The sequence below is a fragment of the Bombina bombina genome, chromosome 3 (genome assembly GCF_027579735.1).
Source record: "Bombina bombina isolate aBomBom1 chromosome 3, aBomBom1.pri, whole genome shotgun sequence".
Classification (NCBI taxonomy): domain Eukaryota; kingdom Metazoa; phylum Chordata; class Amphibia; order Anura; family Bombinatoridae; genus Bombina; species Bombina bombina.
The window spans coordinates 703,053,377-703,079,329 of record NC_069501.1 but is presented as its reverse complement, the minus strand read 5'-3'; the positions used below and the strand labels follow the sequence as shown (position 1 = coordinate 703,079,329).

The following is a 25,953-nucleotide window of genomic DNA, read 5'->3' as shown; positions in this document are numbered from 1 at the left end:
GGAACAGAGAAATATTTTGAGTACCATGCCCCTTTAAGTTACGCATAAATAAGTGTCACCACAAAAGTGCAGATACTGTATTGCAAAAAAATAGAAAAAATAAACATACTGCAAAATGTGCTAAACCTAGATATACAAACGATACCATTTTACATAGTGTATTTCTAGTTACTGCAATTTGCATGATGCTGCAGCACAAGGAAGACTATTGAGTCTGGAAACACAGCCAAGTCAATCTGCAGAAGCATAAACAAACAAGTACCATGCAGGGCGCAATGATCATATCGGTGTCCACAACCTTCAAACTCTGATCTTCTAATTTGGCCTGCTTGCGTGGCTGCCATTTCTGTGCCATCTTCTTGATCTTCTCATCTATTACACCTGTGTTTTCATCAAATCTTTGGAAACATGAAGGAGCAGAGGATTAAGCCATAACATTTATTTCAAGTTATCATGTAAAGAACACAGCGCCAACCTTATTTAGTACTAATTGTTTGGCTCAAATCAAGAAGTGTGTGAGCTAGAAATAAATTCATGTGCATGTAAGGTGTGTGTCATTGTTCATTTTACCTCTTATGAATTTCCTGAAGGAAGGAATCTGTGCTTTTCATCTGCATTTCATAAATGGCACGAAGAATGTGTAATGGCACATGGAGGCCATTATTAATTACCTGGATAGCAGATAGGGAAGGAATGAATAAATGATCGATAGATGTGAATTTATCAGAATTGTTGCCTGTATATTCCTTAACCTTTTATTTTGCCATTTTAAACACACTATATGATAAAGCATCACATAGATCATAACAATCTAAATTATTTGTCCTAACCCATTTGTGACTAAAAAGACAGGTAAATAATCACTCTGATACTACCACTATGTTCATTATCCTCTTTTTTCCCCACTCCTCTTTAATCTGTTCTGACCTCTTGTTTCACAACTTTTGTTGCTTTATAATAGTTGTCCAAAGAAGCTATCATTTATTAAAAAAAACAAAAACAAAAAAACCTTTGCAATCACGGAATGCCAATAGGGTCCTGTTACTTTTGTCTGTCTTAAACTGGGACATTGTGTATTGGTAAGTGTGTCAGAACTATACCAACAAGCTTTGTTATTATGAGGCTCTTTTATAAGCCACAAACTTAGCAGAATAAAAAAAAAGAGGACAGTCAAGTCCAAAATAGATTTTCAAGATTCAAACAGGGCATGTAATTTCAAACAACTTTCCAATTTACTTTTATCACCAATTTTGCTTTGTTCTCTTGGTATTAGTTGAAAGCTAAACCTAGGTAGGCTCATATGCTAATTTCTTAGACCTCGAAGAACGCCTCTTATATGAATGCATTTTGACAGTTTTTCACCTCTAGAGGGCATTAGTTAATGTGTGTCATATAGATAATATTGTGCTCATGCACATGGAGTTACCAAGGAGTCAGCGCTGATTGGCTAAAATGCATATATGTGAAAAGAACTGAAATAAGGGGGGCAGTTTGCAGAGGCTTAGATACAAAGTAATCACAGAGGTAAAAAGTGTATTATTATAACTGTGTTTGTTATGCAAAACTGGGGGATGGGTAATGAAGGGATTATCTATCTTTTTAAACAACAAAAATTCTGGTGTTGACTGTCCCTTTAAGTGAGTTAACACTGTTGCTGCACAGTTCAAACGGTCAATAAATAAATATCAGAACCAGGGCTATAATAGTAGAAAAATGACATCATGATTGGATCAGTGCTCTGTGGATCCCAAGCAGTACTTTGTGGAGCTTAAACACACAGTAGTGCAAGGTTGTTAGTCTTAAAATGACATCCTGTAAGGGTTTAGAGCAAGTCATTTTTTGACAATTATGACCCTTTAATTTCACGAGAAATATGAAATAATAATTTGAGCGCCAGATTCTCTGGGAGAAAGGTGACCAATCACCATTTTCCAAGTTATTTCAGAGAAAATCAAGCAAAATAAATCATGACTTTAGATTACAATGTTGTAATAATTTCATTATTTAAACACATTAAGGGGGCGGGGAATACATTTTTAGGCTAACATCCCTTAAAATAAAAGTGAGCAATGCTATTACCATAAGATGTAACACAGTCGCAATACTATGGCCCATATTTATCAAGATCCGTACGGAGCTTGAAGGGCCGTGTTTCTGGTGAGTCTTCAGAAACACAAGTTATGAAACACAAGTTATGAAGCAGCGGTCTAAAGACCGCTGCTCAATAACCCTGTCCACCTGCTCTGAGCAGGCGGACAGGAATTGCCGGAAATCAACCCGATCGAGTACGATCGGGTTGATTGATACCTCCCTGCTGGCGGCCGATTGGCCGCGAGTCTGCAGGGGGCGGCGTTGCACCAGAAGCTCTTGTGAGCTGCTGGTGCAATGCTGAATACAGAGAGCGTATTGCTCTCCGTATTCCGCAAGGTCTGGTGGACCTTGATAAATAGAGGCCTATGTGTGCTTGAACCCGACATCTTATTTTGGCTTTTTTTTTAGCCCAATAGTATTTAATTTGTTTCTTATAATTTTCTGATACAGATACCAAAGTGGATACAACACCTAAAGTTTAGTTTATTTATATATTTTGTGAAACCTGTCCCCTTTTTATGTTTCATGCAATGAACGTTGGAACAGTAGAAGCTTTTAGCTTTGGAACAATATATTTGATAACCGGTTCTAGAAGAATGCAATACGTTTCAATTCATGAAAACAAAAACGGTATCAGTACATTTTAACTGCACGATTCAACACAAGGCATGGTTTACCTGAAAACATATTTTAGTAGCTTCATCAAGACCATCTAACGGGTCTGGTTTGGTATGATCCAAATCAATGTTGCTGTCACTTGTGACACTGAGGTCCTTATCTTGGTCTTGCTTTTCAGATCCTGTATCCTCTTGTTCAGGCACAGAGTGCTTATCTTTTTTTGAGGAATACAGCATTATAGATAAGATCTGTTGAAACAGGAACATATGACAAAAGATTACACATATGCACACAACTTGCATTCACTGCACATTTTTCATATATTAATGGGAATTTCAGTGCCCTATTCTGTTCTTCAACCATGTTTAAAGGGACATGCAAGTCAAAAATAAAATGTCATGGTTCAGATAGGATCTTTTAGGAGGCTTTTTGTTTTACTTTCATTATAAAATGTACTGCAATATCTTGCTGTCCTTTGTTGACAATCATACCTAGGTAGGTTCAGGTGCAGAAATGCACTACTGGGAGCTAGCTGGTGATTGGTGGCTTTGCACATATGCTTCTTGTTTTTGGCTTATCAGAAGAGTTCAGCTAGCTTGAGCTGACTGTGTTAACCCCATTTTTTATGCTTAATCTAGCTCTTAATGAGTAATGTACACCATGTGGTAACTACACCATCTGTTTTGCTATAGAATAATAACATATCACAAAAGTCTTAAAAAGTTTTTAAAACAAATTAACAGCCATCAAAACAGCAAAAAACTGAAAACCCCCAAAAAGAACAGAGGGTGACTATTGCTGCTGCAAGTTATTTATGCCTTATATATGTCACTACGTTTAGGAAAATGCCCACTCCTGTAAATGTAACAGATGTAATGCAATTTCATTCCTGTTGAGGTAACAAAATAAAGAGATATATTTACTGTTCTCGAACACAGAAACATGTTGCAGAACTATCCATTAGAAACTGTGACTGCATTGTGGTCAATTAATGCTCCACATCAGAAATAACTCAACATCTATGTATTTTTTAGTTTAACTCTTTAAAAATCAGGGACAAAAGTTTAATGGGTAAATGATCCAGATGTCTTACCTCCAAGTCTCGAAGGAGCCAAGTTTTACTAAATCCAGTCCCTTTGCTGCATTTTCTTACCAACAACTTTAGTAGGCCAGAGGTAATGAAAGCAGTTTGAAGCTCTTCAAAGACATGATTCTGTGCAACAAAAAGAAAGAAAATTGCTACTTAAAAGAATAATAATGTTAACCTTTTACACTTAAAGGCAGATAAGGACACTATAGTTACTTTTAAAGTGATATTAAACACATTTAATAATTCAGATAGAGCATGCAGTTTTAAGCAACTTTCTATTTTCTATTCTATTATCAATTTGTCTTTGTTTAGTCTTGTTATCTTTATTTGAAAAAGCAGTAATGTAAGCTTAGGAGCTGGCCCATTTTTTTTGTTAAGCATCTGGGAAGTGCTTGCTGATTGATGGCTAGATTTAGGGACATAAATAGGTGTCTTTTAAAGGGACAGTCAACACTAAAATTGTTATGGTTTAAAAAGATAGATAATGCCTTTACTACCTATCCCCCCCCCCCCGCTTTCCACAACCAACATAGTTATATTAATATATTTTATAACATTCAAACCTCTAAATGTCTGCCTGTTTCTAAGCCATTAAAGACTGCTTCTTATCTCATGCTTTTGTATTAGCTTTTCACAAAAGGGAAGTGCTAGTTCATGTGAGTCATATAGATAACATTGTGATCCCGCCCGTGGGTTGTGCTGACACTATACTAATTGGCTAAAATGCAAGTCAATAGATGATAATAAATAAAATGTCATGTGATCAGGGGGTTGTCAGAAGAGGCTTAGATTCAAGGTAATCACAGAGGTAAAAAGTATATTAATATAACTGCGTTGGTTAGGCAAAAGTGGAGAATGGGATTATCTATCTTTTAAAACAAAAAAGCTTCTGGTGTAGACTGTTCCTTTAAGTGGATGGTAGGCATAAAGTGACCCTCCTGCACAAAAGGAGGTATAGAGGGAATCATCTCCATTTTGAAAGTTGAAACTTTCAGAAACTTGTATAGAGTTGAGATCCAAAACATGTATCTTCTTTCTTTAGTACTAAGATAAGGCTGGAATAGATCCCCAGGTTTATTTCTGAATCTGGAATAGGAGTGATTACTCCCAATAGTTATAGGTCCTTTACACAAATCAGAATGGTTTTGGAGATTTTGATCAAGAAACCTACTGGATAGGGGGCGTGTCCGACCAGTGACCAAGATGGCTACTTTCTATTTATGGCTGAGCGGAGGAGCTGCTAAAACCGCTGTTTATCACTCCCTTACTGCATATACCAAGTCTTTTCTCAAAGATGTGGTGAAAATGAATACTTCTAGAGCGGCTTTGGAAAAAAAATTGTTTTAAATCTCAGCCCAGCAGACCGGAATAGAGAAGGTATGCAGCGGAGGCCTGGTAATGGCCTGGACCTTCATCTGCCCCCCCCCCCCCCCCCATTTTCCTGCAATGTCAGACTAACCAGCCATTTGTACTGAAGAATGACCAGAAATACCATTTCACAATTCTCGACTACTGTAAGCAAATGAGCGATAGCATAAGGGGACTGTTCCTATTGCTAATTCCATAGCCGAACTAAAGGGTCACTATTATCTACAATAATGGAGGAGCTTCTTTCAAATCTACAAACCCTTTTTGAGGACTTTAAAAATGATATGTGTGCTAAGCTAGACACCCTTACAGAGCTGAGCTATATGAGGCCCCACAGTCAGATATTTCTGCAAAGTATGACAAGCACGTTTTGCATTATGATTCGCAAATGCTTAGGGAACAAGTGGTTACAGGTCGGACAGATCATACGCGGGCTGCGTATAGCAACAGATCTGACAAGTGGAACATACCTATTGATTGTGCCCACAACTGCCTGATCCCTGCCGAGTCAGTCAGGATCTAAATTGAGATCATATGCGACGACACCGACAGACGAGATGTTGCTGCCTGCTGCTTTGGTGCCCGGGGCGATAATCGAGGGTGCCGGACACTCTCAGGTCAACAGTGATGAATATGCGCTGACATTTCAACTTAAGCAGAAGGGAGCAGTGGATGTCCTGAAGTCTATGGAGACTGCTTATGCTAGATGGGAGCTAACCATTCATGAGCCAACATATAGTTGGGACCCACCAGCGGAACATTACAGTGAGAAAGTTATCCATACAGATAGTAGGGAGATCGATCTAAATAAAAGGCCACTGCTGGCCAATTCCCTACAGACCTTGTTGGCCTCCTGGATACATGAGGTAATATCATGCCAATTGAAAACTGAGAAACTCGGTATAGGGTAAATATGGGGGACCTCACAGACACTTCCAACAGACTGTGGTAAACACCAGGCATCTCCCACATGGCACCTAGATACCCAATCTCTGCTATAGGAAGTGTTGACTATAGGATACAGACCCTATTTTTATTGATGACTTCTTCTCCAATATGCTTATTTGTACTGAAGGCGATCTGCTGAACAATAATAGTTATATTACCTCTAGGGTTAAGTGTGTCTGTTTAGGAATATAGGTCTAGACCCTTACTCATCTTTATGCCTAGGTGTCTATTATTATAAGGAGGCTATATTTTTGTTTTTCCAAAAGTGTATGTTGATGATATTAAGAAAAGGTTCTACATACTTAGTAGATGTTGGTCTGACACTTTTTCTGCGGCCGAGACAGTGTTTCGCTTAGACCATGGTTAATACTTGTGGGATAACATAATTTATGCTTACCTGATAAATTTATTTCTCTTGTAGTGTATCCAGTCCACGGATCATCCATTACTTATGGGATATTCTCCTTCCCAACAGGAAGTTGCAAGAGGATCACCCACAGCAGAGCTGCTATATAGCTCCTCCCCTAACTGCCATATCCAGTCATTCGACCGAAACAAACAGAGAAAGGAGAAACCATAGGGTGCAGTGGTGACTGTAGTTTAATTAAATTTTAGACCTGCCTTAAATGACAGGGCGGGCCGTGGACTGGATACACTACAAGAGAAATAAATTTATCAGGTAAGCATAAATTATGTTTTCTCTTGTTAAGTGTATCCAGTCCACGGATCATCCATTACTTATGGGATACCAATACCAAAGCTAAAGTACACGGATGATGGGAGGGACAAGGCAGGTATTAAGCGGAAGGAACCACTGCCTGAAGAACCTTTCTCCCAAAAACAGCCTCCGAAGAAGCAAAAGTATCAAATTTGTAAAATTTTGAAAAAGTGTGAAGCGAAGACCAAGTCGCGGCCTTGCAAATCTGTTCAACAGAGGCCTCATTTTTAAAGGCCCAGGTGGAAGCCACAGCTCTAGTAGAATGAGCTGTAATTCTTTCAGGGGGCTGCTGTCCAGCAGTCTCATAGGCTAGGCGTATAATACTCTGAAGCCAAAAGTAAAGAGAGGTTGCCGAAGCATTTGACCTCTCCTCTGTCCAGAATAAACGACAAACAGGGAAGATGTTTGACGAAAATCTTTAGTAGCTTGTAAGTAAAACTTCAAGGCACGGACTACGTCCAGATTATGTAAGAGACGTTCCTTCTTTGAAGAAGGATTAGGACACAATGATGGAACAACAATCTCTTGATTGATATTCTTGTTAGAAACCACCTTAGGTAAAAACCCAGGTTTGGTATGCAGAACTACCTTATCTGCATGAAAAATCAGATAAGGAGAATCACATTGTAAGGCAGATAGCTCAGAGACTCTCCGAGCCGAGGAAATAGCCATCAAAAACAGAACTTTCCAAGATAAAAGCTTAATATCAATGGAATGAAGGGGTTCAAACGGAACTCCTTGAAGAACTTTAAGAACCAAGTTTAAGCTCCATGGGGGAGCAACAGGTTTAAACACAGGCTTAATTCTAACCAAAGCCTGACAAAATGCCTGGACGTCTGGAACTTCTGCCAGACGCTTGTGCAAAAGAATAGACAGAGCAGAAATCTGTCCCTTTAAGGAACTAGCTGATAATCCTTTGTCCAAACCCTCTTGGAGAAAGGACAATATCCTAGGAATCCTAACCTTACTCCATGAGTAATTCTTGGATTCACACCAGTAAAGATATGTACCCCATATCTTGTGATAGATTTTCCTGGTAACAGGCTTTCGTGCCTGTATTAAGGTATCAATGACTGACTCAGAGAAGCCACGCTTTGATAGAATCAAGCGTTCAATCTCCATGCAGTCAGTCTCAGAGAAATTAGATTTGGATGATTGAAAGGACCTTGTATTAGAAGGTCCTGTCTTAGAGGCAGAGTCCATGGTGGAAAGGATGACATGTCCACTAGGTCTGCATACCAGGTCCTGCGTGGCCATGCAGGCGCTATTAGAATCACTGATGCTCTCTCCTGTTTGATTTTGGCAATCAGTTGAGGGAGCAGAGGAAACGGTGGAAACACATAAGCCAGGTTGAAGAACCAAGGCGCTGCTAGAGCATCTATCAGCGTCGCTTCTGGGTCCCTGGACCTGGATCCGTAACAAGGAAGCTTGGCGTTCTGGCGAGATGCCATGAGATCCAACTCTGGTTTGCCCCAACGATGAATCAACTGAGCAAACACCTCCGCATGGCGTTCCCACTCCCCCGGATGGAAAGTCTGACGACTTAGAAAATCCGCCTCCCAGTTCTCCACGCCTGGGATATGGATTGCTGACAGGTGGCAAGAGTGAGTCTCTGCCCAGCGAATTATTTTTGAGACTTCTAACATTGCTAGGGAACTCCTGGTTCCCCCTTGATGGTTGATGTAAGCCACAGTCGTGATATTGTCCGACTGAAATCTGATGAACCTCAGTGTTGCTAACTGAGGCCAAGCCAGAAGAGCATTGAATATTGCTCTTAACTCCAGAATATTTATCGGAAGGAGTTTCTCCTCCTGAGTCCACGATCCCTGTGCCTTCAGGGAGTTCCAGACTGCACCCCAACCTAGAAGGCTGGCATCTGTTGTTACAATTGTCCAATCTGGCCTGCGAAAGGTCATACCCTCGGACAGGTGGACCCGAGACAACCACCAGAGAAGAGAATCTCTGGTCTCTTGATCCAGATTTAGCAGAGGGAACAAATCTGTGTAATCCCCATTCCACTGACTTAGCATGCATAATTGCAGCGGTCTATGTAGGCGCGCAAATGGCACTATGTCCATTGCCGCTACCATTAAGCCGATCACCTCCATACACTGAGCCACCGAAGGGCGCGGAATGGAATGAAGAAAGGCAAACCTTAGGAACCGATGATGATCTTTGTAAATCGGTATGTGAAGGTAGGCATCCTTTAAGTCCACTGTGGTCATGTACTGACCCTCTTGGATCATGGGTAGGATGGTCCGAATAGTTTCCATTTTGAAAGATGGAACTCTGAGGAATTTGTTTAAGATCTTTAGATCCAAAATTGGTCTGAAGGGTCCCTCTTTTTTGGGAACCACAAACAGATTTGAATAAAAACCCTGTCCTTGTTCCGTCCACGGTACTGGATGGATCACTCCCATTACTAGGAGGTCTTGCACACAGCGTAGGAATGACTCTTTCATTATCTGATTTGCAGATAACCTTGAAAGATGAAATCTCCCTTGTGGAGGGGAAGCTTTGAAGTCCAGAAGATATCCCTGAGATATGATCTCCAACGCCCAGGAATCCTGAACATCTCTTGCCCATGCCTGGGCGAAGAGAAAAAGTCTGCCCCCTACTAGATCCGTCGCCGGATAGGGGGCCGTTCCTTCATGCTGTCTTAGAGGCAGCAGCAGGCTTTCTGGCCTGCTTGCCTTTGTTCCAGGACTGGTTAGGTTTCCAGGCCTGCTTAGATTGAGCAAAAGTTCCCTCTTGTCTTTAAGTGGAGGAAGTTGATGCTGCACCTGCCTTGGAATTTCGAAAGGCACGAAAATTAGACTGTTTGGCCTTTGATTTGGCCCTGTCCTGAGGAAGGGTGTGACCCTTACCTCCAGTAATGTCAGCAATAATTTCTTTCAAACCAGGCCCGAATAAGGTCTGCCCCTTGAAAGGAATGTTGAGTAATTTAGACTTTGAAGTCACATCAGCTGACCAGCTGACCTACGCGCCTGGATGGCGAATCCGGAATTCTTAGCCGTTAGTTTAGTCAAATGAACAATGGCATCAGAAACAAATGAGTTAGCTAGCTTAAGAGTTCTAAGCTTGTCAACAATTTCAGTCAATGGAGCTGTATGGATGGCCTCTTCCAGGGCCTCAAACCAGAAAGCCGCCACCGCAGCAGTGACGCAATGCATGCAAGGGGCTGTAAAATAAAACCTTGTTGAATAAACATTTTCTTAAGGTAACCCTCTAATTTTTTATCCATTGGATCTGAAAAATCACAACTGTCCTCAACCGGGATAGTGGTACGCTTTGCTAAAGTAGAAACTGCTCCCTCCACCTTAGGGACAGTCTGCCATAAGTCCTGTGTAGTGGCATCTATTGGAAACATTTTTCTAAATATAGGAGGTGGGGAAAAGGGCACACCGGGCCTATCCCACTCCTTACTAATAATTTCTGTAAGCCTTTTAGGTATTGGAAAAACATCAGTACTCACCGGCACTGCATAGTATTTATCCAGCCTACACAATTTCTCTGGCACTGCAATTGTGTCACAGTCATTCAGAGCAGCTAATGCCTCCCCAAGCAATACACGGAGATTCTCAAGCTTAAATTTAAAATTAGAAATCTCTGAATCAGGTCTCCCCGAATCAGAGACGTAACCCACAGACTGAAGCTCTCCGTCCTCAGGTTCTGCATATTGTGACGTAATATCAGACATGGCTCTTACAGCATCTACGCGCTCTGTATCTCGTCTAACCCCAGAGCTATCGCGCTTGCCTCTCAATTCAGGCAATCTGGATAATACCTCTGACAGGGTATTATTCATGATTGCAGCCATGTCCTGCAAAGTAATCGCTATGGGCGTCCCTGATGTACTTGGCGCCATATTAGCGTGCGTCCCTTGAGCGGGAGGCGAAGGGTCCGACACGTGGGGAGAGTTAGTTGGCATAACTTCCCCCTCGACAGACCCCTCTGGTGACAATTCTTTTATAGATAAAGACTGATCTTTACTGTTTAAGGTGAAATCAATACATTTAGTACACATTCTCCTATGGGGCTCCACCATGGCTTTTAAACATAATGAACAAGTATCCTCTGTTTCAGACATGTTTGTACAGACTAGCAATGAGACTAGCAAGCTTGGAAAACACTTTAAAGCAAGTTAACAAGCAATATAAAAAACGTTACTGTGCCTTTAAGAAAAACAAATTTTGACAAAATTTGAAATAACAGTGAAAAAACAGAATTTATGCTTACCTGATAAATTACTTTCTCCAACGGTGTGTCCGGTCCACAGCGTCATCCATTACTTGTGGGAAATATTCTCCCCCACAGGGAAAGGCAAGGAGAGCACACAGCAAGAGCTGTCCATATAGCTCCCTCTCTGGCTCCGCCCCCCAGTCATTCGACCGACGGTTAGGAGAAAAAGGAGAAACTATAGGGTGCCGTGGTGACTGTAGTGTATAAAGAAAAATTTTTCAACCTGATTAAAAACCAGGGCGGGGCCGTGGACCGGACACACCGTTGGAGAAAGTAATTTATCAGGTAAGCATAAATTCTGTTTTCTCCAACATTGGTGTGTCCAGTCCACGGCGTCATCCATTACTTGTGGGAACCAATACCAAAGCTTTAGGACACGGATGAAGGGAGGGAGCAAATCAGGTTACCTAAACGGAAGGCACCACGGCTTGCAAAACCTTTCTCCCAAAAATAGCCTCCGAAGAAGCAAAAGTATCAAATTTGTAGAATTTGGCAAAAGTGTGCAGAGAAGACCAAGTTGCTGCCTTACATATCTGGTCAACAGAAGCCTCGTTCATGTAGGCCCATGTGGAAGCCACAGCCCTAGTAGAGTGAGCTGTGATACGGTCAGGAGGCTGCCGTCCGGCAGTCTCATAAGCCAAGCGGATAATGCTTTTCAGCCAGAAAGAGAGAGAGGTAGCAGTAGCTTTTTGACCTCTCCTCTTACCAGAGTAAACGACAAACAAAGATGAGGTTTGTCTAAAATCTTTTGTTGCTTCTAAATAGAACTTTAAAGCACGAACAACATCTAAATTGTGTAATAAACGTTCCTTCTTTGAAACTGGATTCGGACACAAAGAAGGAACAACTATTTCCTGGTTGATGTTCTTGTTGGAAACAACTTTTGGAAGAAAACCAGGCTTAGTACGCAAAACAACCTTATCTGAATGAAAAAACAGATATGGTGGATTACACTGCAAAGCAGATAATTCAGAAACTCTTCTAGCAGAAGAAATAGCAACCAAAAACAGAACTTTCCAAGATAATAACTTAATATCTATGGAATGTAAAGGTTCAAACAGAACCCCTTGAAGAACTGAAAGAACTAAATTTAGACTCCAAGGAGGAGTCATGGGTCTGTAAACAGGCTTGATTCTAACCAAAGCCTGAACAAAAGCTTGTACATCTGGCAAAGCTACCAGTCGTTTGTGCAACAAGACGGATAATGCAGAATCTGTCCTTTTAGAGAACTAGCTGACAACCCTTTATCCAAACCTTCTTGGAGAAAGGAGAGAATCTTTGGAATTTTAATCTTACTCCAGGAGAATCCTTTGGATTCACACCAACAGATATATCTTTTCCATATTTTATGGTAAATCTTTCTAGTCACAGGTTTTCTGGCTTGGACCAGAGTATCTATCACAGAATTTGAAAACCCACGCTTGGATAAAATCAAGCGTTCAATTTCCAAGCAGTCAGCTGCAGAGAAACTAGATTTGGATGTTCGAATGGACCTTGTACTAGAAGATCCTGTCTCAAAGGTAGCTTCCATGGTGGAGCCGATGACATATTCACCAGGTCTGCATACCAAGTCCTGCGTGGCCACGCAGGAGCTATCAGAATCACCGAGGCCTTCTCCTGTTTGATCCTGGCTATGAGCCTGGGAAGGAGAGGAAACGGTGGAAACACATATGCTAGGTTGAACGACCAAGGCGCCACTAATGCATCCACTAGAGTCGCCTTGGGATCCCTGGATCTGGACCCGTAGCAAGGTATCTTGAAGTTCAGACGGGACGCCATTAGATCCATGTCTGGAATGCCCCATAATTGGGTTAACTGAGCAAAGACCTCCGGATGGAGTTCCCACTCCCCCGGATGGAAAGTCTGACGACTCAAATAGTCCGCCTCCCAGTTGTCTACTCCTGGGATGTGAATAGCAGATAGATGGCAGGAGTGATTCTCTGCCCATTGGATTATCTTGGTTACTTCCTTCATCGCTAGGGAACTCTTTGTTCCCCCCTGATGATTGATGTACGCAACAGTCGTTATGTTGTCCGACTGAAATCTTATGAACCTGGCTTCCGCTAGCTGAGGCCAAGCCAGGAGCGCATTGAATATAGCTCTTAGTTCCAAAATGTTTATCGGGAGAAGCGACTCTTCCCGCGACCATAGGCCCTGAGCTTTCAGGGAGTCCCAGACCGCGCCCCACCCCAAGAGGCTGGTGTCGGTCGTGACGATGACCCACTCCGGTCTGCGGAAACTCATTCCCTGAGACAGGTGATCCTGGGTCAACCACCAGAGAAGTGAGTCCCTGGTTACCTGATCTACTTGAATTTGGGGAGACAAGTCTGTATAGTCCCCATTCCACTGATTGAGCATGCATAGCTGTAATGGTCTTAGATGAATTCGAGCAAAAGGAACCACATCCATTGCTGCGACCATTAGTCCTATTACTTCCATGCATTGAGCTATGGAGGGTTGAGGAATAGAATGAAGAACTCGACAAGCTTTTAGAAGCTTTGCCTTTCTGACTTCTGTGAGAAAGATCTTCATTTCCACAGAATCTATTATTGTTCCCAGAAAAGGAACCCTTGTGGACGGCGACAGTGAACTTTTTTCTATGTTCACCTTCCACCCGTGAGATCTGAGAAAGGCCAACACAATGTCTGTATGAGCCCTCGCTTTGGAAAGGGACGACGCTTGGATTAGGATGTCGTCTAGATAAGGTGCTACAGCGATGCCCCTCGGCCTTAGGACCGCTAGAAGGGACCCTAGCACCTTTGTGAAAATTCTGGGAGCGGTGGCTAAACCGAATGGAAGAGCCACAAACTGGTAATGTTTGTCCAGAAAGGCGAACCTCAGGAACTGATGATGAGATTTGTGGATTGGGATATGCAGATACGCATCCTTTAGATCCACGGTAGTCAAAAATTGACCCTGCTGGATTGTCGGTAAGATTGTCCGAATGGTTTCCATCTTGAAGGATGGAACTCTGAGGAACTTGTTTAATATCTTTAAATCCAGAATTGGCCTGAAAGTTCCCTCTTTTTTGGGAACCACAAACAGGTTTGAGTAAAAACCTAGACCTTGTTCCCCGGAGGGGACTGGGTTTATCACTCCCATCTTTGATAGGTCTCTTACACAATGTAAGAATGCCTGTTTCTTTATCTGGTCTGAAGATAAGCGAGACAGGTGGAACCTTCCCTTTGGAGGAAGTCCCTTGAATTCTAACAGGTATTCCTTGGAAACTATCTCTAGTGCCCAGGGATCCAGAACATCTCTTGCCCAAGCCTGAGCGAAGAGAGATAGTCTGCCCCCTACCAGATCCGGTCCCGGATCGGGGGCTACCCCTTCATGCTGTCTTGGTAGCAGCAGCAGGTTTCTTGGTTTGTTTACCCTTGTTCCAGCCTTGCATGGGCTTCCAAGCGGGTTTGGGCTGGGCCGCGTTACCTTCTTGTCTAGCGGCAGTGGAGTTATTAGCCGGTCCGTTCCTGAAATTGCGAAAGGAACGAAAATTAGACTTGTTCTTAGCCTTAAAAGGCCTATCCTGTGGGAGGGCATGGCCCTTACCCCCAGTGATGTCTGAAATAATTTCCTTCAATTCCGGCCCAAAAAGGGTCTTACCCTTGAAAGGAATATTCAGTAACTTAGTCTTGGACGACACATCTGCCGACCAGGATTTTAGCCAAAGCGCCCTCCGCGCTACTATAGCAAAACCTGAGTTTTTCGCCGCCAATTTAGTTATTTGAAAGGCGGCATCCAATATAAAGGAATTAGCTAACTTTAATGCGTGAATTCTGTCCATGACTTCTTCATAGGAAGTCTCTTTCTGGAGCGACCTTTCTAGTTCTTCGAACCAAAAGGACGCCGCTGAAGTGACAGTAATAACACACGTAGCTGGTTGAAGGATGAACCCTTGCTGAACAAAAATCTTTTTAAGCAATCCTTCCAATTTTTTATCCATAGGATCTTTGAAAGCGCAGCTGTCCTCTATAGGAATAGTTGTGCGGTTCGCTAGTGTTGAAACAGCTCCCTCAACCTTCGGGACCGTTTGCCATGCGTCCCTTCTAGGGTCTACTATGGGAAACATTTTCTTAAATATAGGGGGTGGGGCAAAGGGTACACCTGGCTTCTCCCACTCCTTTTCCACTATGTTCGCTACCCTCTTAGGTATTGGAAAAGCGTCGTCGTGCACTGGGACCTCTAAAAATTTGCCCAATTTGCACAACTTCTCTGGTACTACCATGGAATCACAGTCATCCAGAGTAGCTAATACCTCCTTAAGCAAAGCGCGGAGATGTTCTAGTTTAAACTTAAATGCCACTAGATCAGGTTCTGCCTGTTGAGAAATTTTTCCTGAATCTGAAATTTCACCCTCAGACAGCCCTTCCCTTACAGCCAATTCCGAATGATGCGAGGGTAAAATAGATAAGGCATCGTCAGCGTCTGATTGTTCATCCTTTTTATCTGTATTTAAAACTGAACAATCACGCTTTCTCTGAAAAGCTGGCAGATTGGATAAAAGATTTGCTATAGAATTATCCACTACTACTGATAATTGTTGCATAGAAATAAGCACTGGCGCGCTAGGTGTCGCCTGCGCGGGCAAAGCTGGTGTAGACACAGAAGGAGAGGATGTAGAGCTATCCCCACTACCTTCATTAGATAAATCATCTTGGGCAACATTATGAAAAATAACAGAGCTGTCCTGATTTTGTTTGGACGCTATGGCGCAATTATCACAAACACTCGAAGGGGGAACCACATTTGTCTCTATACACACAGAACATAGGTTATCTGATGGAACAGACATGTTAAACAGATTTAGGCAGGCAAACAATGCAATAAAAACGATTTTAAACAAAAACCTTACTGTCTCTTTAAATAATAAAATGACACATTTATTTCTGAATGTTCAAAAAACTATGAAGGCAATATCCGATTTTTCTGAAATTTGGACCCCAGTGTCTTAATGCTTAGAAAGTATTGCACAGCAAATATGGAGACTCTAGCTCTTAAAACAAGCAAACCGGAGCTAATTGTTGGATTTAACCGTTTTTATACACTACAATCCCTGCTACAGACTTGTTGCAGCTTTTTACCTTCCTTAGGGGTCACCATTCACAGAAAAAAGCCTTTTGGAGTCACTTTCTGAGCCACAGGACCCTATCTGCATGCACTGCCTTATAAATCAACTGTGCAGCTGAAGCACCAAAATGAGGCTTCCTCCCTCAGCACACTAGAGTGAAGGGGCCTTCCTGACTAGATTTAGGTGTCCAAAACAAGCCAGATCAATAAAAAACGTTCCCCAGTGTATGTGAGCTTATAAAATATTTCAAATGGTATCATATTGTAATAAAAACCAATCGATTTTGCCCCTAACAGTGTCTACCAGCATAAAAAACAAAAAGGGGAAGCCTGTTATCTTTTTTGCTGAGGTAAAAGAAAAATGGCTTACCTTTTCCCCTGAGGGGAAATATGACTGTCATCTAGCATTAGCCTGTGTTGTTAGAAGGAGACCAGTCATACCTGAAGCAGATGAGTCTGCAAACTGTTACCCCCAACTGAAGTTCTCTTGTTTCAACAGTCCTGCGCGATAACAGTAATGGATTTTAGTTACTGTCTGCTAAAATCATAGCCCTCTTAAACAGAAATCTTCATCACTTTTCTGTTATAGAGTAAATAGTACAAGCCAGCACTATTTTAAAATAACAAACTCTTGATAGAAGAATAAAAAACTACAACTAACACCACAAACTCCTCGCCATCCCGTGGTAGATGCTACTTGTTCAGAGCGGCAAGGAGAATGACTGGGGGGCGGAGCCAGAGGGGGAGCTATATGGACAGCTCTTGCTGTGTGCTCTCCTTGCCTTTCCCTGTGGGGGAGAATATTTCCCACAAGTAATGGATGACGCCGTGGACCGCACACACCAATGTTGGAGAAAAGGCCGTTACACTAACAAAATTTTTACAGTGTATGTAACAAGTCAGCAGAGCATTGCACCCACTTGCAAATTGATGATTAACCCCTTAATAACAAAAACAGAATAATAAATGACAAAAACGTTTTTTAAACACAGTCACAACAACTGCCACAGTCTACTGTGATTGTTACCCTCCTCAAACACGACTTTGAAGCCTTTTGAGCCCTTCAGAGATGTCCTGTATCATGCAGAGGGAAGCTGAATGTCTCTGTCAGTATTTTTATCTGCACAGAAAAGCACTAAAATAGGCCCTTCCCACTCATATTGCAACAGTGGAAAGCTTCAGGAAACTGTCTCTAGGCAGAAATCAAACCAGCAAGGTGGAAAAAAACTAGGCCCCAATAAGTTTTGTCACCAAACATATATAAAAACGATTAACATGCCAGCAAACGTTTTATATTATATTTTTATAAGAGTATGCATCTCTATTAATAAGCCTGATACCAGTAGCTATCACTGCATTTAAGGCTTTACTTACATTAATCCGGTATAAGCAGCATTTTCTAGCAAATTCCATCCCTAGAAAAATATTAACTGCACATACCTTATTGCAGGTAAACCTGCACGCCATTCCCTCTCTGAAGTTACCTCACTCCTCAGAATATGTGAGAACAGCCATGGATCTTAGTTACTTCTGCTAAGATCATAGAAAATGCAGACAGATTCTTCTTCTAAATACTGCCTGAGATAAACAGCACACTCCGGTACCATTTAAAAATAAACTTTTGATTGAAGAAATAAACTAAGTATAAAACACCACTCTCCTCTTACGACCTCCATCTTTGTTGAGGGTTGCAAGAGAATGACTGGATATGGCAGTTAGGGGAGGAGCTATATAGCAGCTCTGCTGTGGGTGATCCTCTTGCAACTTCCTGTTGGGAAGGAGAATATCCCATAAGTAATGGATGATCCGTGGACTGGATACACTTAACAAGAGAAAATAGATACCTAGTTTGAACCTGTATTTCAATGTAACCTTACCTGCCACTCTAATATACAACATTTAGCCTTGCGCAATGTCTATACACAAATAATATAGATTTGGATAATATCTGACACCATATACCCAGTTTTATATTTAGTAAAGATTATGCTTCTAGGGTTTCTTACCAGTTAGTTTTGATGTATTACTGAGGTAAAAAGAATGCCTTTTGTGCTCTGGAAGTCAACACATCGCCTTAAAGTTGTTATTCCCTGAGATATAACTTTCCAATTTAAATATTTTCAACACCTTTAACTGTACACATTGCATAATTTGTTAGTTTACAATGCCTGTTCTTTTATTAAAAATTTAATTTAGCTATTATTTAAAAAAGGGGTGGCAATATATATAGCTTTAATCCCATTATAGCCAGCAGCAACTCCCTGCCGACCTTGTTAAGGGTACTTAGTATTCCTTTAAACATATATACTTAGACTTTTTTTTATATTGACAGTGGGTCTTTAATCTCTAGGTGATAGTTTAATAGAAGCTTCCTCCTTATATTTTACATTTATGACATACCTTTCAGGTTATACATTCCCCAAATGTTATGCTATCTACTGAGGGTCCGAAAGTGGCCCTAAATATTACAGTAAGCACATATTACTAAGGGTCTAAGAGTCACACTATAGGTTCGATACTTGCTACATATCCCCTATAGCTCCCCTCCACCAGTATATAATATTAGTAGAGGTCCAAGAGAGACCATTATCTTTAGTATGGGGTTTTTCATTTTCTTGGTTCCTATACTCGATATTAGGGGTTAATTCAAATAAATCTTAGCCCACTAAACTAGTAAATATCATATAAATATTTCTGGTTAAGTATTTTCCTAGCAATTAAAATGCGAAAAACAAGGTTCATCATTCGAGATCCATGAGTGGTCTCGTTTTGTTTTAGTTTTCCAACTATAACGACTTATTTTATACATAGTTGAGAGGTCCAAGAGTGGCCTCATAAGGCATCTAGTTGGTATACAGATTATATGGCAAATATTGTTTAAACAAAGAGTGCAAATGTCAAATACACTTTACATTTATATATCTTTCCTGATTTGTACCTGATGAAAGTCATGTAACCATCTATTTCTGTATTGTCTAATATGTCTGGACATTTAATATTTGTAAGCCTCAAATTGAACCCTACTGGATACCCCTGAGAGGGTCTTGAAATGACCACTGCCAGGCTTTCTGAAAAGGATTCAATCTGCTCCTACCACAGCTTCATTTGGAAAGCTGGATGAACTTTAATGCAGACTTTCAGGTGGGAGTGGACTTCATGGATTGCTTATATTTGGACCAGGTAGAGGTGGGTTTCCAGAAAGTTCTGGAAGAACCCATTCTCTGGGTAGAAGAGGAGAAAATATTTTGATTCTTAGATTGACGAAAGGAGTGAAAGTGTCCAGCAGACATAATCCTGCCTTTTATATTGAGGGAGTAAGGTTCCCTTACCTCCAGTTACTGTTACAATAACTGCAAAATCTTTCCCTGAAAGGAAGACACACCATTTTATCAGACCAGGACTTTAGCCATATTGCTCGTCTAGCATTTTTCACATTGATACATATCTTTTCTACAGCTGCATTACATATAAATCTGTTTGCTGTCCTGATTTATTTTAAGCGATCCTGGATCTCTTCCAGAGTAGGTTCTTCAGCAACAAGGTACGAAAGGTTGTCACACCAGATCGCAGTATGATGCAATAACACTTAAAGGTATAGAAAATAACATACAAAATTATTTAAACTTTATTAAACGAGAAACATCCCTGCAGTTATATGTACTTTAAAAACATACAGTTTTTTAATTCAAATATTGCAATGCAATCCGCCCATCTACAAAGCAGTAGTCAGTCATTCTTCAGATTTTACCCGACAGCAGCTTACTATCACGCTGCAGAATTCCCTTAGCGTAATGGGCTTTATTCTTATTTCCTACGTTGCTTATATGGGCGGTACACTTGTCAGTTGATTGACAAGATTGTGTCATAATGGGCTTTACATGTATATGATGAATTCTATAGGGAATAGGTAAACTGTATTAGAAATAGTTAATAAAGCATGAAATACAGGGCATGCTTTATGTTATAAGCTACAGCACATTGTAGATCTGAAAGGTGAAGTGTCAGCCTGAATAGAAACACTCTGTTCAGTGTCAGTGTGAATGGAGCGCTTCTGTTCAGGCTGACACTTCAGTTTTCAGATTTACAATGCGCAGTAGCTTATAACATAAAGAATGCCCTGTTGGTCATGCTTTAACTCTTTCTAACAGAGTTTACCAATTCCCTATGGAATGCAACATGTAAAGGTATGCCTGCTTGCTTGTGTATTTTTTGATTCAGGTACTTAAAATGTTAAAACACTCTCTGCACATTCCACACACTTTGTTTAACATTCCCCTTCTTACCTAAACAGTAACATGAGATAGGAGGTGCCACTGAGCAGACAATATATATTTTACATAGATTGCCGGTCTAAATGCAATGCTCATTATTTGATCTAGTTAATGACAAGCATGGGAAGCAGATTTCTAACCTCTCCCCTCAGCTCCAGACAGCGGAGCTCTGCAGTGAAAAGCAACTATGGGCTCAGCTGTCTCCTAGGCAACGATCAAGCTTTCCTGCAGAAACATAAATAAAAGTCTATTTAATCCTCACAGTATAGGAACACTGATTGTCTAACAGCTTTATAGCAGCAGCACAGCTACATAAGCAACAGAGAATGCCTTGCAGTGTAACAGCCACTTAGCACAACCCCCCCTGCATCCTGCTCGTACACAGTAATTCCCAAGCTGGAACTACTTGTGTTACTGTGACGTAGCAGGTGTACCGGTACAAGTGCGCATGGAAATACTGATATGTGCGTATGATCACACTAATTGGAGGATTAGCACTCACTTTTGGAGGGCTTGGGCTAGATTATAATGCTCTAAGGTAATTTATATTAAAAGCATACATTTTATGTAATAGATGTCTATGGCAATATAGTTTGAAATTTAATATTCAGTATGATTGAAAATTACGAGTTTTCTATCTCTTTAAATATGTATACAGGTGGCCCTCGTTTTTACAACGGTTCAATTTACACCGTTTCAGAATAACAACCTTTTTTCCAGTCATGTGACTGCTATTGAGAAGCAGTGCATTTATAAAAATAGCCAGTAGGTGGAGCTGTCCGCTTGTTTTGCAGCAAAATCAAGCAAGCTGAAATTAATCAGTTTAACCAGACCTGAGCTATCGAGCAGATTTCAAAGGAACAAGATCTTCCTGTCTATAACTCAGTCCAGATTGGAATGCATAGAAAGAACTGTTTGCAGAAAAATGCAAGTGAAGTCTATGTTGTGTGATTATTTTATTAGATTTATAATGCTGTTTAGCAAATGTTTTTGTTCATTTAACTTAGTTTAATTATATATTCTTTGTTGTGTGATTATTTTATTAGGTTTATAATGCTGGGGCCTGGAACCTATCTCCCTCACTTCCCATTGACTTACATTATAAACTGGGTTTCAATTTACAACCGTTTCGATTTACAACCATTCCTTCTGGAACCTAACCCCGGCGTAAACTGAGGGCTACCTGTATATTTCAAATATATATGTGAAATATTTCAGTTACTTCTATTTTCCCTGCCCACTGTATCATGTGACAGCCATCAGCCAACACATACATATATACTGTGAACTCTTGCACATGCACAGAAAGTGTGCAACTAAAAATATTGTGTGCACTTTGATAAGGTAAATAGGAAAGTTTTTAAAAAAAAAATATTTTTAAGGAAAAGGGATAAAGTGACAATACTAAAAAATGCTCCTTTTTGTATGTGAAAGCCAAGCAGGTAAACAAACCTATTTTGCATGAACAAAAATTAAAGTAAAGTCTATTTAAATGATGTAGAAATGGGACTCTACTAAATCATTGGCTGATAAGGACAATTCCTTCGTAAAAAAAAAAAATGTTTTTTAAGTAAAGAAACTTCTAATTTTCAAAAAACTAAAAGCCCCCCCCCCACACACACACACACCATTTTAACATAAAACTAATTTATGCTTACCTGATAAATTTCTTTCTTTCTTGACACAGTGAGTCCACGGATCATCAGTAATTACTATTGGGAATATCACTCGTGGCTAGCAGGAGGAGGCAAAGAGCACCACAGCAAAGCTGTTAAAGGGACAGTAAACCTAAAAAATAATGTTATATAATTCTGCACATAGTGCAGAATTATATAACATTATTTTAGTGCTATCGTTATAAAACCTTTATTTCCATTTGAATTTTTTCAAAATATGCCGGTTTTACAGACCCGCTCTCTGCTGAGCGGGTCTGGTTTTTTTTACACTATGTGCAGAATTATATAACATTATTTTTTAGGTTTACTGACACTTTAGGTATCACTTCCCTTCCCACAACCCCCAGTCATTCGACCGAAGGAAAAGGAGAGAAAGGAAGCAACACAAGGTGCAGAAGTGCCTGAGGTTTACATGTCTGAAAAATACAGGGCGGGCCGTGGACTCACCGTGTCAATAAATGAATAAATTTATCAGGTAAGCATAAATTTAGTTTTTCTTTCTAATGACACGGTGAGTCCATGGATCATCAGTAATTACTGTTGGGAATCAATGCCCAAGCTAGAGGACACAGATGATAAGGGAGGGACAAGACAGGTAACCTAAACAGAAGGCACCACTGCTTGCAGAACCTTTCTCCCAAAAGAAGCCTCAGCCGAGGCAAAAGTATCAAACTTATAACATTTTGAAAAAGTGTGTAGAGAGGACCAAGTTGCAGCCTTGCAAATCTGTTCCACAGAAGCTTCATTTTTGAATGCCCAGGAGGAGGAAACAGCCCTTGTGGAATGAGCCGTGATTCTCTCAGGAGGCTGCTGTCAAGCAGTTTCATAGGCCAAACTAATTATACTCCTCAGCCACAAAGAAAGAGAAGTAGCGACAAACAAGGCAGAAGAATGGCGAAAATCCTTAGTCGCCTGTAAATAGTATTTCAACGCACACACCACATCTAGGTTGTGCAGTAAAAGCTCTTTATGAGAAGAAGGGTTATGACACAGGGAAGGAACGATTTCTTGATCAATGTTCCTATCCAAAACTACTTTAGGAAGGAAACCCAACTTAGTACGCAGAACTACCTTATCCGAATGAAAAATAAGGTAAGGGGATTCGCACTGCAACACCGAGAGTTCAGAGACTCTCTGAGCAGAGGAAATTTCAACAAGAAAAAAAACTTTGCAAGTTAACATCTTAAAGGGACACTGGACCCAAATAGTTTTTCGTGATTTAGATAGAGCATGACATTTTAAGCAACATTCTAATTTACTCCTATTATCACATTTTCTTCATTCTCTTGGTATCTTTATTTGAAATGCATGAATGTAAGTTTAGATGCTGGCCCATATTTGGTGAATAACCTGGGTTGTTCTTGCTGATTGGCGGATAAATACATCCACCAATAAAAAAGTCCTGTCCAGAGTCTTGAACCCAAAAAAAGCTTAGATGCCTTCTTTTTCAAATAAAGATAGCAAGAGAACGAAGAAAAATTGATAATAGGAGTAAATTAGAAAGTTGCTTAAAATTGCATGCTCTATCTGAATCACAAAAGAAAATTAGGTTCAGTGTCCCTTTAATATATAAGGAATGCATAGGCTCAAACGGAGCCTGCTGAAGAACTTTAAGAACAAGGTTAAGACACCAGGGAGGAGTAACAGACTTGAACACAGGCCTGATTCTGACCAAGGCCTGACAGAAGGAATGCACATCTGATACATCCGCCAGACGTTTATATAACAATATAGATAAAGCAGATATTTGACCCTTCAGAGTACTCGCAGACAAACCCTTCTCCAGACCCTCCTGGAGAAAGGACAACATTCTAGGAATCCTGACTCTAGTCCACATGAACCCCTTGGATTCCCACCAGAACAGATATCTGCACCATATCTTATGGTAAATCTTTCTCGTCACAAGCTTACGAGCCTGAATCAAGGTCTCAATGACCGACTCCGAAAACCCACACTTAGATAAAATTAAACGTTCAATCTCCAAACGGTCAGCTTCAGATAAACGAGATTTGGATGAAGAAAGGGCCCTTGAAGTAGAAGGTCCTTCCTCAGTGGAAGTCTCCAAGGTGGAAGAGAAGACATCTCCACTAGGTCTGCATACCAGATCCTGCGAGGCCACGCTGGTGCAATGAGGATTACCGACGACTTTTCCTGTTTGATTCGAGCAATGACCCGTGGAAGGAGAGCGAACGGAGGAAATAGGTATGCTAGACTGAAATTCCAAGGAACCGCCAGACCATTTATCAGTATAGTCTGAGGATCCCTTGACCTCGACCCGTACCTCAAGAGCTTGGCATTCTGTCGAGATGCCATGAGATCCAGCTCCAGCTGTCGCCATTTAAGAATGAAGCTGGAAAACACCTCCGGGTGGAGTTCCCACTCCCCCAGGTTAAAGGTCTGTCTGCTCAGAAAATCTGCTCCCCAATTGTCCACTCCAGGAATGTGGATTGCAGAAAGACAGCAGTTGTGGGTCTCCGCCCACTGAATAATCTTGGATACCTCTGTCATGGCCAAGGAACTCCGAGTTTCTCCCTGATGGTTGATGTAAGCCACTGAAGTTATGTTGTCCGACTGGAACCTGATAAACCGGGCTGAAGCTGAGGCCAGGTCAGAAGAGCATTGAAGATTGCCCTCAGTTCTAGGATGTTTATGGGGAGAACCGACTCCTCCCGAGTCCATAACCCCTGAGCCTTTAGCGAGCCCCAGACTGCTCCCCATCCCAGCATGCTGGCATCCATGGTCACAATCACCCAGGTAGGTCTGCGGAAGACTTCTTAGGATTGACTACGACAGTCGTGTCGGAGTCGTCCAAGGTGGCCAAAACCTCCATAAGTAACAAACGGAGGTGTTCTAACTTAAACCTGAAGGATACAACTTCAGCATCAGAAGAAGGAATTACACTGTATGAGATTTCACCCTCAGATGCTACCGAAGTATCTTCCTCTTCAGACTTCTGGGAGGGAACATTGGGAATAGCCAGGACTGCTGTCAGGCCTTTGTGGACGTTCTTTTTGGCGGTGGTGGGATCTCGGGCGAGTGAGATGATTAACTGGGTGTCGTCGGTGTAGGAGACTATGTTGAGGTTGTGGTGTCGGACGATGGCTGCGAGAGGGGCCATGTAGATGTTGAAGAGGGTGGGGCTCAGCGAAGAGCCTTGCGGTACACCACAGTTGACTGGTGTGGGTTTGGAGGCGAAGGGAGGGAGTCTGACTTTCTGGGTCCTGCCCATGAGGAAGGAGGTGATCCATTCCAGGGCTTTGCTGCGTATGCCGGCGTCGTGTAGGCGGGTGCGGAGGGTGTTGTGGTCGACAGTGTCAAAGGCTGCTGAGAGGTCTAGGAGGATCAGGGCGGCAGTTTCTCCTCGGTCGAGCATGGCGGGGATGTCGTCTGTGGCGGCGAGAAGGGCGGTCTCGGTGCTGTGGTTGCTTCTGAAGCCGGATTGGGAGTGGTCCAGGGTGTGGTTGGCCTCAATGTGGTCAATAAGTTGTGAGTTGATGGACTTCTCTATGACTTTGGCCGGGAAGGGGAGTAGAGAGATGGGGGCGGTAGTTATTCGGGTCTGTGGGGTCTGCCAAGGGTTTCTTCAGCAGGGGTTTCAGTTCTGCGTGCTTCCAGACATCCGGGAAGGTGCTGGTTTTGATGGAGCAGTTGATGGTGCGTCAGAGTTCAGGGGCGATGGTGTTGCTTGCTTTGTTGAATATGTGATGAGGGCATGGGTCTGAGGGTGCGCCGGAGTGGATGGATTTCATGATTCTGAGGGTGTCCTCTGTGGTGAGGGGGCACCAGATATTCTGTGTGTGGTGTGGGGGGCAAATTTGGGAGGGGTGTCGTTGGGTGTAGGGGAGTGGGTGGTGGAGGTTGAGA

General features: G+C 41.7%; 1 protein-coding gene across 1 annotated transcript in view; it reads right to left on the bottom strand.

Moving 5' to 3' along the window:
- Positions 1–25,953, bottom strand: part of ZZEF1 (zinc finger ZZ-type and EF-hand domain containing 1) — a gene marked incomplete in the record, with an annotated part of 722,361 nt that overhangs the window by 88,588 nt on the left and 607,820 nt on the right. The window contains 4 exon segments of the mRNA XM_053707503.1: positions 263–398; positions 571–671; positions 2,769–2,957; positions 3,803–3,922. Of these exon segments, the coding sequence (XP_053563478.1) occupies positions 263–398; positions 571–671; positions 2,769–2,957; positions 3,803–3,922 (546 nt within the window).